This window comes from Channa argus, chromosome 8, assembly GCF_033026475.1.
Source record: "Channa argus isolate prfri chromosome 8, Channa argus male v1.0, whole genome shotgun sequence".
Lineage (NCBI taxonomy): Eukaryota > Metazoa > Chordata > Actinopteri > Anabantiformes > Channidae > Channa > Channa argus.
In genome coordinates, this window is record NC_090204.1 from 7,078,091 (window position 1) to 7,095,424 (window position 17,334).

Consider the following 17,334-nt stretch of genomic DNA (forward strand, 5'->3'; position numbering starts at 1 on the left):
AAAGTTTGAAGTGATATTTAAAACTCCTGATCTATATTTGCTTTGATTGTTCATCTCAAAAATAAAAAAAATAACAATATAGTGCATTCTCTCTGTAATAAATATGATATGTCCAACCTTTCAGACAAAACACTAAGTAATCCTAGAGTTCCATTATGCTCAATTCATCTATCTATTGCTCAGTAATTTCAATCTGTAAAAGCATGCATGTCCACCTTTACACTGGCTCAAATCAGACAGGCTCTCAAACAGAGGACAGAGGAAAGAGCTTAGAAAATGTTCAAATAAACACAGCTACAGACAACGTCTCAAATCCAATGCTCCCTCTTTGTGAGTGAATAAATTACAAGTGATCGTGCTTTGTAATGAAGGCAGCGGAGCATATTGTGCGAATGCTCTGCTTTTTAATGATTTAATTAGAGAACCTCACTCAAATTGGAGCAGAAAATTTCAACACAGAGATGAGCGAGATGCTCTGCCAGGCAACAGCACAGCAGCTCAAGATCCTGTGTTAATTGCAGCAGCAGTCGACAGATGTGACTCATGTTTCTGCCCATTCCCCACTTTATTAAAATTAGTTGGACCCCAAAGAATGCCAAATGTTGTCTTCCTAAACGAAATGATTTACAACCACTAAGCAGAATCATGTCATTCTAATTTCCAACGTACTCTAAACAGTTTACAAAAAATGCTGTCTTTGGCTTTAGGCCATTACCATCATTCCAGGTCTATTCTGTTCAGCCTCAGCATCTACCACCAGTATAGGCTGACTGTTTTCACATCAGCTGGCTCCCCTATTGTCCCATAGTACATATTTCTTCATAATGAAACTAAACCACAAATAAACTTCTATGAAGTCTGAGAATCGGTGCAGTTAGTTTGTCATGTAGACCAGAAGAGGATGGCTTGTTGTGCTGTAATGCTGCTACAGTCTAAATTCAGTGTCCCTCAGTTAACAGAAGCACGGCCATTAATCACCCAACTCATTAAGGCAATCTGCAAAAGCTCATAGCTCCTAAACTCTGGGACAGACCACAGTGACGGTTTTACCTGCTTATTTTTATTAACAACCAACTGATTTGCAATTGTATTTTAGGTATCTCTAAGCAATAAAGGAAGTTTTTAAATTTTTAATAAAGTAAGCAAACTGATGGTATTCCTTATAGAAGAACACATACAAATGAACAAAAAAGTGCAATATATCTATCACAAGGGACCTTGATTTTATTGCCAAACCTGGAGAGGACTGCCAGAGGTAAACTGCAGATATTGTAGGCTAAACACTTATTTCAAATAAGTAAAAAATAAAAAAAACACATAACACTCCTAAGCTAGAAAGATAGCTCATATAATAGTACACTCCAAGGTCCAACCCGAATAGAGAGACTTTTTTAATGCTTCACTGTTCCATCATTTAGGCACAGTAGGCATATTTTCCATCATTTAATTGTCACATCATGGCTGTGAAAAGGTTCTCTGCTTAAAAGGACAAGGGGAGTAGTAGAAACTGCAGAAAGGAAAGAGGTTCAGAGCAAAAAGACATTGTAAACCTGTGTCCAAGTGACAGAAACCTAAGGACAGCGACGCCATTCCCAGTGCTGACTGGAGACTTGTAAGATCTGATAGCTTGCAGGTTATGTGTGCAGCCTAAGTTACCATGGAGATACACACAGTGTGAAAAGGCAGCCACTGCAGCTGTGGTTCAGCCCAAAGTTAGTTTGCTAACCACTAATACTGCCTCATGGGACATAACCCAGAGACAGGTGACAAAAACACAGAGAGCAACAGCAACCGCTCTGGTGAAAGAGTGACAAAGATGGCTGAAGGAAGATGGGGATTTAATTCGTTTCAGTGACAGAGGTGGAGATTATCCTCTAACAAGCTCAGGTGGAGGGAAGGGTAAAAACTTTTGTCTGTGGAAAAAATGACCATGAGATGTAGGAACAGACATGTAAACAAAAGCTTCCACAAGATGACAAAGCTAATCAGAGATAAGTAGTCCAAACAGTTGTGACAAAAAAGGACACCTTCATCCCATCTAGGCAGCCATAAGGCTAAGTTACAGGAATAGCTCAACATTTTGAGAAGTATGCTAAATTTAAGGAGTTACCAGTGTCATTACTGCAGCTACAGTCAGCTGTTTGTATATGTTTGAAGATTGACACATTCTTCATCATTTTAGCTCTGTACACTACCACAGTAAATGTGAAATCCAACAATCAAGACATGATTTAATTTAAGGACTGGGCATTGGATAAGCTATTCAGGAATTTCAGCCATTTCTATTTATAGAGCTCTATTTTTTGTGCCTCCAAAATGTTCGGACAAACTATTGCCAGTCAATGAATTCTGGAATCCACAGAACTGACAGATTTTGTGATTCTTCTGCTGTTATGCTTTGCCAGGCCGTTACTGTAGCTGTCTTCTTTTCTTGCTTGATTTTTGGATGTCTGCTTTCAGTTTTCCCTTCAGCAAGAGAAAGGGTGCTCAGTAGGACTTGAGTTCAGTTCAATTTTATCAGGAATTGCAAAACATAAAACATGTTTGCCTTAAAATATGATTAGGTTGCCTGTACAGTATGCTTTGGGTCATTTTCCATCTACACCATCTACATCAAACCCTTAAAGTTAATATTATACCATTTTAAAAAATTTGAATGTTTCATACCAAATCCAATTTGATGTCATTTTATGGGCCCCAGTACCAGCTCAGCCTTCATCTACTGTATGCGAGGCCCAAATGGGCGGGGGTCCAAAATGGTTACAGACCAGAAAACTAGCATTGACAAGCAAAAATATGAGCATCTGGCAAATAATTTGTTGAGCCAGCGCTTCAGATTAACAACTCTACATAACTCCACAGATATCTGTATCACAGATATGGAACCCATAAAATATTACTGCACCTCAGTTCAATCAGAACTTTTATTCAAACTCTTGTAAAACCTGAAGCCGAACCATTGCCATAATGTAAAGGTGCTTGTGGTAAAGATGTAAAGTGTGTGTGTGTGTCTAAACCTTTCAATCCTCCCACCCTCCCAGTCCCTTGCACAATTTTCACGGAGGCTGAGTTTTATCAGGTTTTGTATTTCAGACCTATTGATTATCTGCAGTGAGGGGGCACTGTGACAAAACCTCAGCAGGAGTTCTCAGTCTGCAATGAGCCATGTGCGAAATACAGACTCTCTCCTTTCCACAAACGCACACGTACACACACACACAAAATGTGTGCGCTTAGCAGAATGAAAAACGTATACACTGTTGCCCATAAAGTTTAATTAATATAATAATAATAATTTTTTTTTTTGCAGACACGTTCCTCATTTTTACAAAGGTTAATTGTGGTTTCATTTTCCCTGTTACATGTCTGGAAGAGATTGACCAATAAAGTTTTGAAAGAAATATACACTTTCTATCAAGAATAAATCACATTGTCACAATAAATTCAGGAGCAGAGGTTGGTATATATATATTTTATTCCAAATATATGGGCAACAGTGTGTATAAATATGCTCTCTAAGAAAAGCAGTAAACCTCATGCTGATGTTGGTTGTATTAGACTCTCTCCTCTGCTGTGAGTCAACAGAAGCAATAACAGCACATTAAGGTTATTTTAACAAACATGTAACATATTGGCTGTTTTCTAGGTTATTGCGTATGTTTATTTGAAGGTTGCCACTGGTTAACTGATCGATTCTCCTTTAAGGAAGCCCGGTGTCAAAAGTCCTCTCTCCCAAATCGATTCCTCTCTCCCTGACCTTTGAGTCTCCTGTAGACAACAGTGAGATGGGGTATACACCATAAACAAGATGGAGAGCAGCGCCTATAGCACCTTCCGAGCCACGCTACCGGGCACACAGATTACAGAAAATGCATTTCAACTCTTTACGCTTTCAATTGTTCATTTCGAACCATTGGGACGTTAGATAAAGATGAAATTGAAAAGGCTTTTACCTTCCCTGTGGCAAATATTCAACATTGTTCACGGAACGCGGCTCCCCTCTAGTGGCGGGAAGGGAAACCATGGCTACACCGACGTCACTGTCGTAAACGATAAGCGCGTGTTCGCATCGCTTGACGGCAGATTGTAATTTAAACATAGACATGGCTTCTTCGTTGATTTGCAGTGAAACCCACACCAGGTATAGTAAAGTTGTCATTAACGAAACTCAAATATGTCACGATCGTCTAGTTAATGTCCAACATAAGTGGCTTGTTCTGTTTTAAAATAACATTGGCGTAAAGCCGCTAACAACTGGGATTTGTTTCACTGCTAACACTAGGGTGAGTTCAGTGCTCAACAGAGATGTGAAGCAGTATGGAAAGAAGTACATGTTTGACTGCAGTGAAGAGACCTGCTGGAATTCAGACCAGGTACTAATACAGCTGTGCACCATTTCTCTTGTGTGTGTATATATATATCGGAGATTCAATATAAAGTATTTTGTTTGAATGCTGTTTCGCAATTTATGCACACATTGTTCTATGTGACTAGGAAGTTTTAACACTCATAACAGTAACTTTAGCCTGCCACCTATCTTTTACTAACAAAACTTTTTTCCCTCGTTTTCTGAAGAGTTCTTGGGTCTATTTCGCTACTATACACGATTGGTTGTAATATTTTGCAGCTGTAAGTTTTTCAATTTTGGAGGGGTGTTGCCTTATGTATTTCATTGTTATATGGTTTTAAAAGAAGAAAATTGCCCTATATGCCAGTTAGTCTATATCCATTTATAATGGCAGAGTGAAGACAAGTGAAGGATAAATGTGGCCAAATACTTTAAAGTGGTCACTGACAACAACCTACCGGGTACTGCCTCCAAAGGAACTTTTATACAGTGAGGGTCTGAAAACTATAAATTAGTTTTGTTTTGTTTTTTTAATTGCTAAACATAACAGTTTAGATTGACAATGACTATGGTAATTTTATTAATTTACAATTAAATCTAAACATTGTACAAAAAGTACAGGGATCAGAAATTTTTTTTTGGGATGACTGTACCCCAGAACACTTACAGAGTAAACTATGTTTTGTTACGTTTTCATTGTAAACACACTACATAATCAAAACCTGCTTAGAGTTGTGGTGCAGTATGGAGTAGATTAAAAAAAAAAAAAAAAACTTTATACACAGACTCCCAAAGAGATTTGGGTATTACACAATACATCTCATAGAGAATGATCATTGTGTGCATCATCTGTTGCAGGGCGAATGTCAGTGGGTTTCACTGGAGTTCCCTCAGTCTGTTAAAGTGTCAGAACTAAAGATCCAGTTCCAGGGAGGCTTCTCTGCAAAAACATGCAGACTAGAAGGTAAGAATTAGAGATTTCTGTAGAAGCTTGATTACAAATGGTTTCCTGGTGTGATGATAATTCAATTTCTCCTTTTAGTTAGATCGGGTGTACAATTTTCCATTTGTGCTCTCTGCAGGTTGCCGAAAAGATGGAGCCTTTAAAGTAATTGGACATTTTTATTCAGAAGACAACAACTCCCTTCAAATATCCTTCATTCTGCTTTTTTTAATTGAATTGATGCATATGTCACAGCAGCTTGAACTGCACCTGTTGATGTTCTAAATGGTTCATAATAAGTATCCGACAATATTTTCCTGAACATGGGTTTTCATTATTGCAATGCTTATCTTGTTCTTAACTCCACACCCACAGCTTTCCCATACAGGAGACCCCTACAGTCGACAAAGTAAAAATAATATTTGAGAATAGTGCTGACTTTTTTGGGAGAGTAATTGTTTATTCCTTGGACATCCTGGGGGAAAAAAATGTATGACCTTTTTTTTTTTTTTTTTTTTAAATCCTGTCATGAGAGAGGAAGTGACCCCTGAGTATAGTAGAGGACACAAAATGGTGTGGTGGCAATTGGGAAACATATCATCTGCCACCTCATGAACTGATCTGAATGTGGCCTTTTTTGGTATTGACTCTTTCAGGAATCTGCAATCTCACGCTTCGTCACTCAAGCAGTAGAGTTTTGGCATGGAGTCTATTTATAAGTTTGAATTGCAGATTTAATGGGTTTGGTGTGATTTTTAATAGCATTTGTAATCCAATGCAACACACAATATGAAAATACATTTTTATTTAAACTTGTTTACATTCCCTTTTTTTACTGCCTGGTTAAACAAATAACTAATCTGCTGAAGGCAGCATATAAACAATTTATAAATGGAAAAAAATGCAGTTAACTGCGTATAAATGTCTTTGTGTGAACTGATCTATTAGAGAAGCTTAATCTCACCACCAATGGTAACTGGATGTAGATCTGAGATGACTGTCCATAACATTTTTTTATTAATGAATGTCATGTTGGAGTTGTCGTTGGCTTGTAGAGTTTCAAAATATGGTCCTCCAGCACTTTTTGAACTAGGAGACAAAAAGGAAAACTATTAGACAGCAAAACGCATTCACACTGCTATATATATTTTTTAAAGGCAACATATTTTCAGGTAAAAGAGGACAATACATACTCTTTTTGTGTCCAAGGGCAACAGCTAAAGCCATTGGACTGTACCCAGAGTCTGACTCAATGGTCATGTCTGCTCCTTTGGCTGAAAGAGTACAAGAATGGCCATTAACAAAACATTCTAATGAAACTGGCTTGAATTTATTATAACTTTACATTTAATATACCTAAGAGTGCCTCTACACATTTGATGTGATTCCCTCGTACAGCATAAAGAAGAGGAGTTCCACCATTCTGGGATAAAAATATGTTGTGTATTTTAAGTGAATGTTGGTTAAAAACAGAAAATACCATTGTAGTTACATTTCAGTTATTAAACATATTTCATTTTGCACACTTGTGATAAGAAGTGAATTAGAAAGTCACAACTGTACCCAGTCATAAGTGTTAATGTCTACCCCATGCCTGAGAAGAGACTCAACAATGTCCACATAGCCCCCAGAGCTGGCTAGTGTAAGGGCACTCTCTCGTTCCCTCGCAATTGTTTTGGGGTCTGCACCCTAAAACACAAACCAAATATACAACAGTGAGACAGTGCATTTTGTTATAATGGTGTGCATGTCATTGTAGACAGCCCTTGCTGGCATCTAACCTTCTCCAAGAGAAAATCCACTACTGCTTTCTCTCCGAATGCTGCTGCCCACATGAGAGGGGTAAAACCCCGTTCATCCTGTTTGCTGAGAAGTGAACTGTCTGAAAAAGGAAACCGGTCACAGATTCTTAATAGGAATTTTAAACACTTAAAAAATTTTTAAATAGCATAGTGTTATGATGATTGGTGGTTAACAGTGGGATCCAATTTTCTCACCTTTACTGAGGTGTGCAGCCACTTGAGAAACGTCACCTTGAGCTGCCAATTGGTGTATGGACAGAGCTGATGGAAATAAAGTTTAAATAACTTTATATGGTCAAGACATCCTCAATTTTGTCAGCCCTTTGTTGTTACTTACAATCTAATGTTGCTGGCCGTACTGTAACCTCATTCCCACGCTGCTTGTTGGTCAGAGTGGTAGAATGTTTAAACAAACCATCTTCATCCACATCCATGTTCTCTGGAAACATCGGGGCAATAAGATAAACTACAACCGTGTCAGTGGAAGCAATTTACTGTTTAGATTTACTGTTTAATTTATTATTAAAAAAACCAGGTGACTGCATGAAAAATATAACAGAAATTAAAGCGACCACAGATAGGAAACTTAGATTAAGAGAATATATGCATATTAAAGGCGAAAATACCAATGGAGATCTCATCTCTGGACTCCGTGGTATAAGCATTAGCGTTAACTGCCTGAATATTTCGAACGTCTGCAACCTCATCACCACCTCTGGCCTCCATGATCACTGCAATAAAAACATATGAAATGCTAAATAACGTGGTACCACTGTGCATAAAATCTGGGCAAAATGTTTACAAAGCAAATTACATTGTCTACTCACGACTTCCAGCTTCACAGTCTAATTTGCGCTAACTTCCTTATGGAAAAACAGAAAGTAGATATTTTCAAATCACACGATGGATCTTGTTTATCATCTCAGGGTAGCGAAAGTACATTAGTAACCACCCAGCTGATTAGCTATTTAAGTGATCGATTTATTAGGGGGGGGATGCAATGAAAGCACGTTTGAGTCAGCTCGTGTAACGTATTATAGGGTTTGTTACTCTTTAAAGGAAGAACTGTTCGTTTCATTATCAAAATTTCTGTCCGGAATGTTGTCGTGTGGCACATGACAAACAAAATACGGAAGAAGCAGTGATCAGCTGACGCAGCTCGCTTATACCTTTTGTAGTTGTTCTTCGGTTCTGATTGTAATAATTGGAGTGAATAATGGAGGACCAGGAGATGCAAATGAAAGTCAGACGAGGTAAACATCAGATAAATGAAACTACATGTAGTTGACCTTATTGTTGCCTTGCTAAGCTTGTAGTTGCTAGCTCTGTTTAGCCGCTAAGCTGCCGCTTTGCACATCTTTGCTTTGTACCTGTAGCTACTTGTGTCCATGTCGTCCTGCCGGTGGCTGCTTGTCCTCAATTTTTTTAGTTCCCTAACACGCAGCATTCATCTTAAACATGTTGCTGTAATTCTTCTACAGTGACGGACAAATTCACAGAGAGCATGTACGTCCTGGCTAACGAGCCTTCAGTGGCTCTCTACAGGCTGCAGGAACACGTCAGAAGATCGCTGCCTGAACTGGTGCAACACAAGGTATTCTGTGCTGTGCACAAAACCAAAATCAAACACAGCTAATACATCAAATGAAGATTCACCCCTTGAAACAAACAGCAGCACTTTTTGCTAACATCAGTGGGTTTTCAGTAACTTAAGAAAGCAATACGTACACCGATCAGACATAAGATTACTGTATGGCCACCTGTGCAATTTAATGTCGTCCAAAACAGTAGCTCTGCCATGAATTCTACTTTTACAAAGTTATCTTTTCTCAGTTTTTTGGTTGAAGCGTTCAGAAAGGTGATAATTCTACTATGTGTTTATTACTGCGGTCAAAGTGGTTAGTGGAGTTGTACGGGACTGTATTATAAGAGGAGGTAGCTATAATGTTTTGGCCACCCTATTTAAAATGAATGAACATAGAATTATCTGTATTGGATTCCACTGAATTACGCAGGTGGTCATAATGTTATGCCTGATTGGTGTATATCTAGAAACAAACAACTGCTCCTACTGTGCAAGCCAAAGTGTGAGGGTATCCCCAGTTAAACAGTGTCACTGAAGACTTAATAGCTTTACTGTACCCAAAGGGCACATTTTGGTAGCAGCAGCGTATCACAAAGACGGGGAAATACAGAGGATAAGCAGGATTACCTGAACTTGTTTAGTACCTGCCTTTTATGGAGGTAACCCAGGCTGCATTCGTGGACAGCTGACTTTAACAATCTAATTTAATTAACTTTTTTGTTTAACTCTTCGTGGTTTGTGTGTGTGTGTAAATAATCTTAAAAGCCAATTTTAATTATATCTAAAGATGACAACATCGGTATGCTTTTTAGTAAAATACACTTTCCTTTATTCATTTGTTACAGCCAAACTAAAAAAACAAATAAGGAAATAGCTATTTCAATTCTACTATAGCCTGCATTCTCTCTTATATGCTTTTTTTCACATCAGACATTTTGACTTGTTACAATGAGAAAAGCACAGGTGTTTAAAAACAACAATTTTTTCCTTTCTATTCAAGTGTGGGGTTAAACAGAAACAATGTGACAGCATGCGCAGTACCCAGACCCGGACTTATCTGTATTTTGACTCTTTGCACGCTTATATGCCATAAAGGCAATCATGTCAATATGCACAAAATATCTGTTGTACATACAGTATGCTATGCGGTTTCCCATCCCCATTTCCCATCCAAGCCCGGTAGAAATTGGGGAGGGTTGCGTCAGGAAGGGCATCCGGCATAAAAACTGTGCTAAATCAACATGCGGACAATGATCCGCTGTGGTGACCCTGAACTCACCGGATAAGCCGAAAGGACAAAAAAAATAAAAAATACTGTACACTGAGTCAGATGCTGAGCCATTCTTTCTTGGCAACCCTTGAATATATGAACTGGGTCCTGTGAATGTACACAATTGTTACAGCTTATAGTGCAATAAAGTTGTATTCCTTATCCAATTTCCTACTAATTAGTATTCATATCTGTCACATTCCATACAGACAGATATGCAGAGCTGGGAGGAGCAGAGTCAAGGAGCAATCTATACTGTAGAGTATGCATGCAGGTGAGATGATGGAAAACCCTAAATATTTTGAGAATGACTGTAAATACGTACGTTCACTGATATGCTTGTTCTTGCAGCGCTGTGAAGAGCATGAAGAATAGCAGCGTGTATTTTAAAAACATGGACAGCCTTCTTTGTCAAGCGATCAGCATGAAGGAACAGATTAACAACTCTCAAGGGCGCAGGTAGGAGGCAGCAGTGAACATGTTCATTGAGACCCAGTGTGTCCAAAGTTCAGGGATGAAACGTATGACTTTGTGTAATATTTTAAAATGACACTGACATATCCATATAAAGCCAGCAAGCAAATTTAATCTTTTCTTCTTGCATTTAAGCTGTAATTATTAATCTATTCAAGTAGAAGGATTACTGTTCTTTGGACCTGTCCTAAGACTAATGTTTCCAAAAAGGTCTTGAATGCAAATGCACAAATTGTGCAAATTTAGATGTATACTCATTTTTGTCAAGTGGTAGGATTAGTTCCTGTAGCTGCTCCAAAGAATAAGGCTTCCGATACAGCTTTATCGTGTCTATACACTGAATGGCATTAACTCAATTTTCCAGTTTTCCAGTTAGGACATTTGAAATCTTGATTATGTATCACAGCACTAATATACGATCTGTCTTTATTTTCTGGAGATTCATCTTGTTTGTAGTCATTATCAGCTTTCTGTATTATACCTTCGCTTGTTCATACGCTTTTTTCTGTTGGTTTTAATCAAGCCATAATTTACATATAGTTTGTGTTACTTGATATCTTGGTTATATATTTGTTTTTGCCAATTTATTTGCCATTCATTTTCAAAATGTTTTTACATGCCTAAATCTCTGTAGTGAATTGGAGCTTCATCTTTTTTGTTATATTTCTCTGTGCTGTTTTTTGTTTCCCACTTAAAACTGCATGTAGCTTACATGGTGTGACCCCTTCTCCCAGTCCCCCTGTCTCTACTGCGCATGCTCCACCCACTTCCCCATGACATCTGAATAGAGGTGTCCAAGTTTGTTGTTCTCCCAAACATGAGGTAAATACATTTATATATTAAGTATTCTGGTTTAGGATATATGTGATGCAACTGAAATGTTTACTTTAACAATTTTTTTTAGGTTTTGTCAACATTGTTTTAATGTTGTACCTAATTTTGCTAAACTATTCTATCTCTAAATTGAATGAAATTAAATTGTTTTAAGCAACACATAATAGAACACATTGTGCACATATTGTACATTTGGCATGTAGTATACGGTGAAATTAACTATTTACATTATTCCAAAGAGAGCTGTAAAATTGCCAGATCAATACATGGACAACATTGGTGTGTATATTGAGATTAAAATCAAGTTCATTCATACAAAACGCTACTGCTTAATTATCTCAATAGCATAAATATGCTGATTACTATGAAAACCTGGGTATGTATACTATGCTTATCAGTCTCAATCCCATATTGTCTATAATCAGTCAGGGTGTAAAACAATACAACACAATAGTTGTACATCAGTTTTTGGTGACTCAGACGTCCACTTTTGATATACTTAATGACTTGGGGACTACCGTCTTAACTCTCAATTGTGGCGTTCTTTATATCACACAAGAGTAGAGTCCTTTGCAGAAATTCCTGACTTGCGTGCAAGGACACTCCTCATCTCATTGTTGACTCCATTCCAGGGTTGAACCTGGGCCTGTAGTAAACCGGACTCAGTAGACAGGGTCCTGTGCATTCGTGGACAGCTGCCTCCGCTACTGTAGCTGTCTTTATCAATGGCATGGCCCTGTAAACCTCCGGCAGGGGAGTACTGCTGTTGCTGGTATGGTTCCCGCTGTCTTTGGTTGCCACTTTGAGTGTAGGAGAGCTGATGTTGGAGGTGAGACTGGCTACGGTGCATCCGCAGTTTGTCCACCCCAATTTTGAGCTCGCAGGGCCGAGAGGCAGGCATGTTTCCGTGGTCATTTTGGTAGAGGGTGTCGAGATCATTGGGATAGTGCTTCGCACTACTGGAAACTTTGACCAGAGAGTGGATCACAACAACCAACAGAATCAGGATCCCTGAAGAGAGGACACAGGCACTGGCAATACCTGTCTCCACCTCAAATATGAGGAGCATAAAGATGGACATAGCTGCCAAAGAAAAGAAAGCAGAGAATTTACATACACAGAAATGCTTAACAATTTGCTCTATATGAACAGGCTATACAACTTACATACAGAGTTTTTATGTTTTTTATTTCCTACTCTCAGCTTCATTCTCAAAACAACTTTAGATTGGAATGACAGAAACTTTATGTGAATGAAATGTCACATAAAGACCAATTTTTATATGACTTATGACATATTTCTTAACTGGATTGTCCTATACTTGTGTGCAGGAAAAGGACCGTGGACCCTGCCATGCTAAAAGAAGGAGGAGAAAAGCACAGCTCTGCTATATGATGCGACTTCCTGAGTTGGTGGTGTTGCCTCTGCATTCCCTTGCTTTGCTTCCTCTGGACTGAGGCTTAGTAATGGCGACACCTCCTCATCACAATGGAGTGACTACCTCCAGTGATCGGCCAGCACAAACTGCTCAGTGGAACAGAGAACCACAGCACTGCCAGGTTCAGCATTAAAAACACTCGAGTCATGGAAGCTGCTCAAAGAACGCATTGTTCTCCAGTACTCACTGGACGGACCAAAAAGAACGCAGCAGAGTTGTTTTTGCCACTGGTGTTTAAAATCCACTGCAGTGCCAGTGATTTGGGCAAAGGGTTTTTTATTTATTTTTTTATGAGTTTGTTAGAAAAAACAATATCCTGCATTCAAATTATACATGTTTAAGACATAGACACATACGTAAAACATACAGAATGTTATAAAAAATCTTACCTGCCAAATACACAGAAACCCCCAGGCAGAACAGTCCGATAGCCACATGTCGTACAATTCTGCTGTCCAAAAGAAACCAGTCTGCTCTGTCAAAAGAAATGTCATATGTTCACACTTTAAGGTTGCTACTACATTTTTGTTAATAAATTACACCTTTTGTTTCAGTTTATTTCACCCTTTTTGCAATACTCTGTTTGCAAGTATTATAGAACATTAAGTCTAAAGCAGCCGATTATTGATTTTGTGGGTATGTTTAAATGCTAGATATTCAAAAGTATTTCATTACTATTCGCATTTTGTTGGAATGTCTCCTCTGTTGGAATGGGAAGGTCCATGCTGTTGCAGTTGTAAACAGTCGGGGGAAAGGAGCAGCTAGAGGCCGTACTCTTGTCACATAATGAGAGGAAGGCCATTGTTTGGGTGGGACTCATAGAGGTTGAGACGTGGGGGTCAAGCAAAATCATTGCAATGTGGGCCTCTGCCCTCACACATCAGGGCCTTTATGCCTCTGAGACTGTCAATTTTTTTAAATAAAGCTGTGCAGAAATTAGTGTAGAATAATCACTTACATGTATGGGAAGTGAAAAATAAATATCAGTATGGATGGAATATAATGCAAACCTTTACAAACAGGCGACAAATTATATCCTCTAACAAAGTGTCAACAAAAGTTAAGCCACGATAGTTTTGTAAATAAGTCTTGAGTTATATTAAGTGCACTTCATTGGATGGTAAAGTGAAATCGTTGTGGAAGAGTAGCAACTGTGAGCACAAGGAAAGAAAAAATGGCCAATACTGAATTCTAATGTAAAACAAGCACAAGTAAAGAAGAGGCACAAAGTCAACAAACTGAGAGAGTAATGACCACTGATGATGTCTAATATTATCCACCATGAGGTAGTGGTCCTACCAGACAAAATATTGCTGCAACTGCAAAAAAAAATAATGTGACCTAGATGGACTATTTTTCCCAAATGACTTCAATGACCCGTGGTGCGGTCAAAGGTGAGTTAAACCTCAAACCCAGCCGCTGAGAAGTGACCGGAACTATCTGTTTCTGCCTGTGTGAGCCGCGGCGGCAGGTGTTTTCTAGCAGGTGGCAGAACAGCAGCCCTATCCGGGCTAGATACCTTTCGGTGTCCTGTTCCCCTCGGCAGACCTCTGTAGAAGAATAGCTGTGGAGGAGACACACCACTACAGAGCTTAAATTGAGAGTGAGGGCCAGTGCACAGAGCACCGTGGAGACTGGCATGAGGACGGCCCAGACATGAGCGGGTATGATGGCGGAGGTGGCAGGGGGAGACTCCCTGACCGCAGGCTGCTGAGACTGCAGCTGGAAAATCAAAATCACCGATAAAACACACATGATGGCCGACAGAATCCCCTGTAAAGACAGTACTATAAGAGACCGCTGGCTGTACGTGGGCGACATTTTTATCCTGCTCAAATTTGTCCAGAGGGGGAGAAAAAAAAAACTCTCCCGGTTGAGCTTTTGAACCACGATTCTCCAGTGATTCTAAACTCCCCAAAAGTGCGCAGACATGGCAGTGTGTCTGTGGCTGTCCTTCCAGGATGAACACTTTCCTCCCCAACATGGACTTCTGCAGCAGCCTGTTAGTGACAGAGCGACCATGTGATGTGCGTCAAAGCCCCAGATTAAAAAGTTCGCCACAACAATGGACTTTTTCTCAGGGATCCTCGGAAACAATACGCTGACGTGCTTCTGGAAGAGGCAGAGCTCTCAGGCTAGACACAAACACCGTGACCAAACCGTTTCTCCTGCCCCATCACGTAGACATGCACTTAACCCAATAACACTTGTTGAAATTTGCTTAATAATAATAACTAATGCGTTGAAACTATATCCAAGAGAAATGGATTTTAAAATATCCTAAAGAAGTTCTTTAATTTCTTAGGGATGAGTACAATAGGCCCACAGTCTTCCTTCAGATTAGCCTATAGTTCTTGTGCTGTGTGCACACTCACATCCCCATAAAGGGATGAAAGGATTGTTTATAGGCCCTGGTTGGGTAACAGTAAGACAAAGAAGATAAAGTGTAAAAACATAAAAATTAAAAATGTGACACCTTTGTCCAGAAAGGTCTAAACATGAGTTCCTATGCAAACCGAGCCCGTGGCAGGTGTAGATTACAGCAAATACTTCTCCGACTAACTGTTCACTAGTTGCCGTGGAAACTTGGACAGCTTAGCAGGGTTGCTTGCACCAGACACCCAGATATCCCTTTATTTTTGCATAGATATTCCAACTATTTAGGCGTTAATTAACCAGTATGATTAGTTAGTAGTACAGTATAATTTAGGACTTTTTAAAATTAACATTTACTTCATATATTTTGCTGCTGCACCACAAACACCTTGACATACTTCTTTTGTTACAGAGGCCTTACTGTTCTGTTAGAGGTTGGGGTTTGTGTGTTTGTGTGTGTGGGGGGGGGTTAAAGGTGTAACCCTTATTCTGTTAAGATGTAGATAAGACCGTAGCTATAAAGGTAGGCTACAAAATGTGAACAATTGCTCTCACACATGTACACTGACCATGGAGGCTATTTCTGAATTCGACAGCCTCACCACATGCTCTAAAAGGGTCGTGGCTGATCTTGTCGAAAGCAGAAGTGAGAAGTTTCAGGAAAATGAAAAAAAAAAATGGACTTGATACGGAAAGTTCTCAAAGACACCTTTATATCTCTAAAGTTTCTACTTTGCGCCTCTTGCCTTATACATTTATTTCCAATATTTAGTAACTGGTTGCAATTCAGCCTTTTAATTTCGACTACCCAACAATAACAATAGATATAATTTACCCATAGCTGCAGGTGCCTAATTGGCTTTATTCACAGATGGGGTTTTGCTCTATTCTCTGTCGGTTTGATGGGGCTCACGCAGATGAATCCTGGCGGTAAGGGCTGTGGCCGCCTGCAGGGATGTTGCTAACCATTGCATCAGATGCACAGTTTGAGCTACCTCTTGGGATTTCAGACAGTGTGTGTGAGTGCGTACGTAGCTCAATGCGTCTGTGCATGCTTGTTCACATGGTTGTGTGTGTGTTTGGGACAGAGAAATAGAGTTGATGCCCACGCTTCCACAGATGATCTGTGTTAATAAATTCTCGCTGTATTATTTTTGGGAGTACATAGTGTCACATCCCAAAAATAGTCAATAATGCAGCACATGGAGCGATTCGGTTATTAACTCTAAATATATCTATTAAACTGACAGCACGTCTGTTTTCCATTAGTGTCTGAGCATTCCATTTGATCTTTTGATTTATCAAGTTTTACCTCTTACTTTCTAACCCCATTCACTGTGTACCCCCGTGGTGTCAGCAGTTACACCCAGGGATTGCTAATAAAGAATGACACCAAGACTGCAGAGGACTATGCAGCACTTAAGCAGAACGTTTATATATAACCTTTGTCTGTGCTAATATATGAACATATTAACCGTAATAAATAATGCAGTACAATGCGGCAGCTTTGCCACAAATACTTCCTTTGTGAAGCTTAATAGTTTGTTGAGACTGTTGTAGAGTTTTTGAAATATGTTAATTTTGGGGGACGGGCAAAGTAACTTGTGGTGGCGTTACTTTGTATCACAACCTATAATTAGCTATTTTGTCCAAACTATACATCAGTTTTACAGTTTTAGAGAACATTACAGTCATAATTTCTATTCACGTTTCAGTTCAGTCTGTAATATGCGCAGTTTACTCAAAACAACAATTTAGCAAATGAATTTAGCACTGATGCCATCCGCCATCCCATCTGATGATATTTGCTGATAAGACAGTCAACATACAGCATAGGACCATTAATCTGCAGTCAGTCGGATTAGTGGAAGAGGACACTTCAGCAGAGTGAATTTACTGCCAATGTGGAGCTGGGATCTCCTCCTTCTGGCAGAAGGTGGGCCTCTTCAGTTAGCAGACAAACGGCAATGCTGCTTTATACTCTTTACTCTTCTATTACTCTTATGCTCTTTATGACCCAGGCCTTTTTGCACTCCATTTAGTAACAAGAGGCTACAATGAAATAATACAATCAAATAATTATTTTTTTTTTAATTTGTTGTTGTTTTTTTTATTTCAAATCTGTGTTAAATTATGTTAACCACATTTAAGGGATCAAAAATTTACCACAGCTTTATTAAAACTTATAACAATATCGGACTTTAGGGCAGTGGTTCACAACCAGAAACCTATGGGAGATTTTGTGATTAAATCAGTGGGTCTTA

General features: G+C 39.1%; 4 protein-coding genes across 11 annotated transcripts; 2 read left to right on the top strand and 2 right to left on the bottom strand.

The window, feature by feature from the left end:
* The first annotated feature begins 3,994 nt into the window (after positions 1-3,994).
* On the top strand, positions 3,995-6,107 carry nr2c2ap (nuclear receptor 2C2-associated protein). The gene is made up of 5 exons (XM_067513255.1): positions 3,995-4,141; positions 4,283-4,373; positions 5,207-5,312; positions 5,431-5,498; positions 5,665-6,107. Exons 1-5 carry the CDS (start codon positions 4,104-4,106, stop codon positions 5,785-5,787), a joined length of 426 nt encoding a protein of 141 aa, XP_067369356.1. The 5' UTR covers positions 3,995-4,103; the 3' UTR covers positions 5,788-6,107.
* On the bottom strand, positions 6,082-8,615 carry rfxank (regulatory factor X-associated ankyrin-containing protein). Of its 6 annotated transcripts, none has more exons than XM_067513252.1 (10): positions 8,464-8,611; positions 7,921-7,956; positions 7,720-7,824; positions 7,431-7,532; positions 7,289-7,354; positions 7,073-7,173; positions 6,855-6,980; positions 6,648-6,714; positions 6,485-6,565; positions 6,082-6,380 (listed from the first exon to the last, which is right to left on the bottom strand). In XM_067513252.1, exons 3-10 carry the CDS (start codon positions 7,817-7,819, stop codon positions 6,319-6,321), a joined length of 705 nt encoding a protein of 234 aa, XP_067369353.1. In that variant the 5' UTR covers positions 7,820-7,824; positions 7,921-7,956; positions 8,464-8,611; the 3' UTR covers positions 6,082-6,318. The 6 variants fall into 6 exon arrangements, with proteins under 6 accessions (XP_067369353.1, XP_067369350.1, XP_067369352.1 ...); XM_067513249.1 differs by having other exon boundaries at positions 7,908-7,956; XM_067513251.1 differs by having other exon boundaries at positions 7,908-7,952; positions 8,464-8,584.
* On the top strand, positions 8,184-13,257 carry borcs8 (BLOC-1 related complex subunit 8). Of its 3 annotated transcripts, none has more exons than XM_067513259.1 (6): positions 8,184-8,346; positions 8,575-8,687; positions 10,158-10,222; positions 10,300-10,407; positions 11,157-11,244; positions 12,588-13,257. In XM_067513259.1, exons 1-5 carry the CDS (start codon positions 8,310-8,312, stop codon positions 11,197-11,199), a joined length of 366 nt encoding a protein of 121 aa, XP_067369360.1. In that variant the 5' UTR covers positions 8,184-8,309; the 3' UTR covers positions 11,200-11,244; positions 12,588-13,257. The 3 variants fall into 3 exon arrangements, with proteins under 3 accessions (XP_067369360.1, XP_067369359.1, XP_067369358.1); XM_067513257.1 differs by having other exon boundaries at positions 8,186-8,346; positions 11,130-11,244; XM_067513258.1 differs by lacking the exon at positions 11,157-11,244 and having other exon boundaries at positions 8,185-8,346.
* On the bottom strand, positions 11,471-17,097 carry tmem221 (transmembrane protein 221). Its single transcript, XM_067513248.1, has 3 exons — positions 14,214-17,097; positions 13,084-13,169; positions 11,471-12,339 (listed from the first exon to the last, which is right to left on the bottom strand). The coding sequence occupies exons 1-3, from the start codon at positions 14,513-14,515 to the stop codon at positions 11,807-11,809; spliced, it is 921 nt and encodes a 306-aa protein (XP_067369349.1). The 5' UTR covers positions 14,516-17,097; the 3' UTR covers positions 11,471-11,806.
* Positions 17,098-17,334: the final 237 nt, after the last annotated feature.

Coding starts and splice junctions, on each gene's coding strand:
- borcs8 (XM_067513257.1), top strand. CDS start 8,310: ATGGAGGACCAGGAGATGCAAATGAAAGTCAGACGAG. Junction 10,223..10,299: donor ACTGTAGAGTATGCATGCAG/GTGAGATGATGG, acceptor TTGTTCTTGCAG/CGCTGTGAAGAGCATGAAGA. Junction 10,408..11,129: donor AACAACTCTCAAGGGCGCAG/GTAGGAGGCAGC, acceptor AACTGCATGTAG/CTTACATGGTGTGACCCCTT.
- nr2c2ap (XM_067513255.1), top strand. CDS start 4,104: ATGGCTTCTTCGTTGATTTGCAGTGAAACCCACACCAG. Junction 4,374..5,206: donor CCTGCTGGAATTCAGACCAG/GTACTAATACAG, acceptor CATCTGTTGCAG/GGCGAATGTCAGTGGGTTTC. Junction 5,313..5,430: donor AAAAACATGCAGACTAGAAG/GTAAGAATTAGA, acceptor TGCTCTCTGCAG/GTTGCCGAAAAGATGGAGCC.
- tmem221 (XM_067513248.1), bottom strand. CDS start 14,515: ATGTCGCCCACGTACAGCCAGCGGTCTCTTATAGTACTGTCTTTACAG. Junction 13,170..14,213: donor GGGGAACAGGACACCGAAAG/GTATCTAGCCCG, acceptor TTCTTTTGACAG/AGCAGACTGGTTTCTTTTGG. Junction 12,340..13,083: donor GGTTTCTGTGTATTTGGCAG/GTAAGATTTTTT, acceptor TTTCTTTGGCAG/CTATGTCCATCTTTATGCTC.
- rfxank (XM_067513252.1), bottom strand. CDS start 7,819: ATGGAGGCCAGAGGTGGTGATGAGGTTGCAGACGTTCGAAATATTCAG. Junction 6,981..7,072: donor TGGATTTTCTCTTGGAGAAG/GTTAGATGCCAG, acceptor TTTGTGTTTTAG/GGTGCAGACCCCAAAACAAT. Junction 6,566..6,647: donor ATGTGTAGAGGCACTCTTAG/GTATATTAAATG, acceptor GTACTCTTTCAG/CCAAAGGAGCAGACATGACC.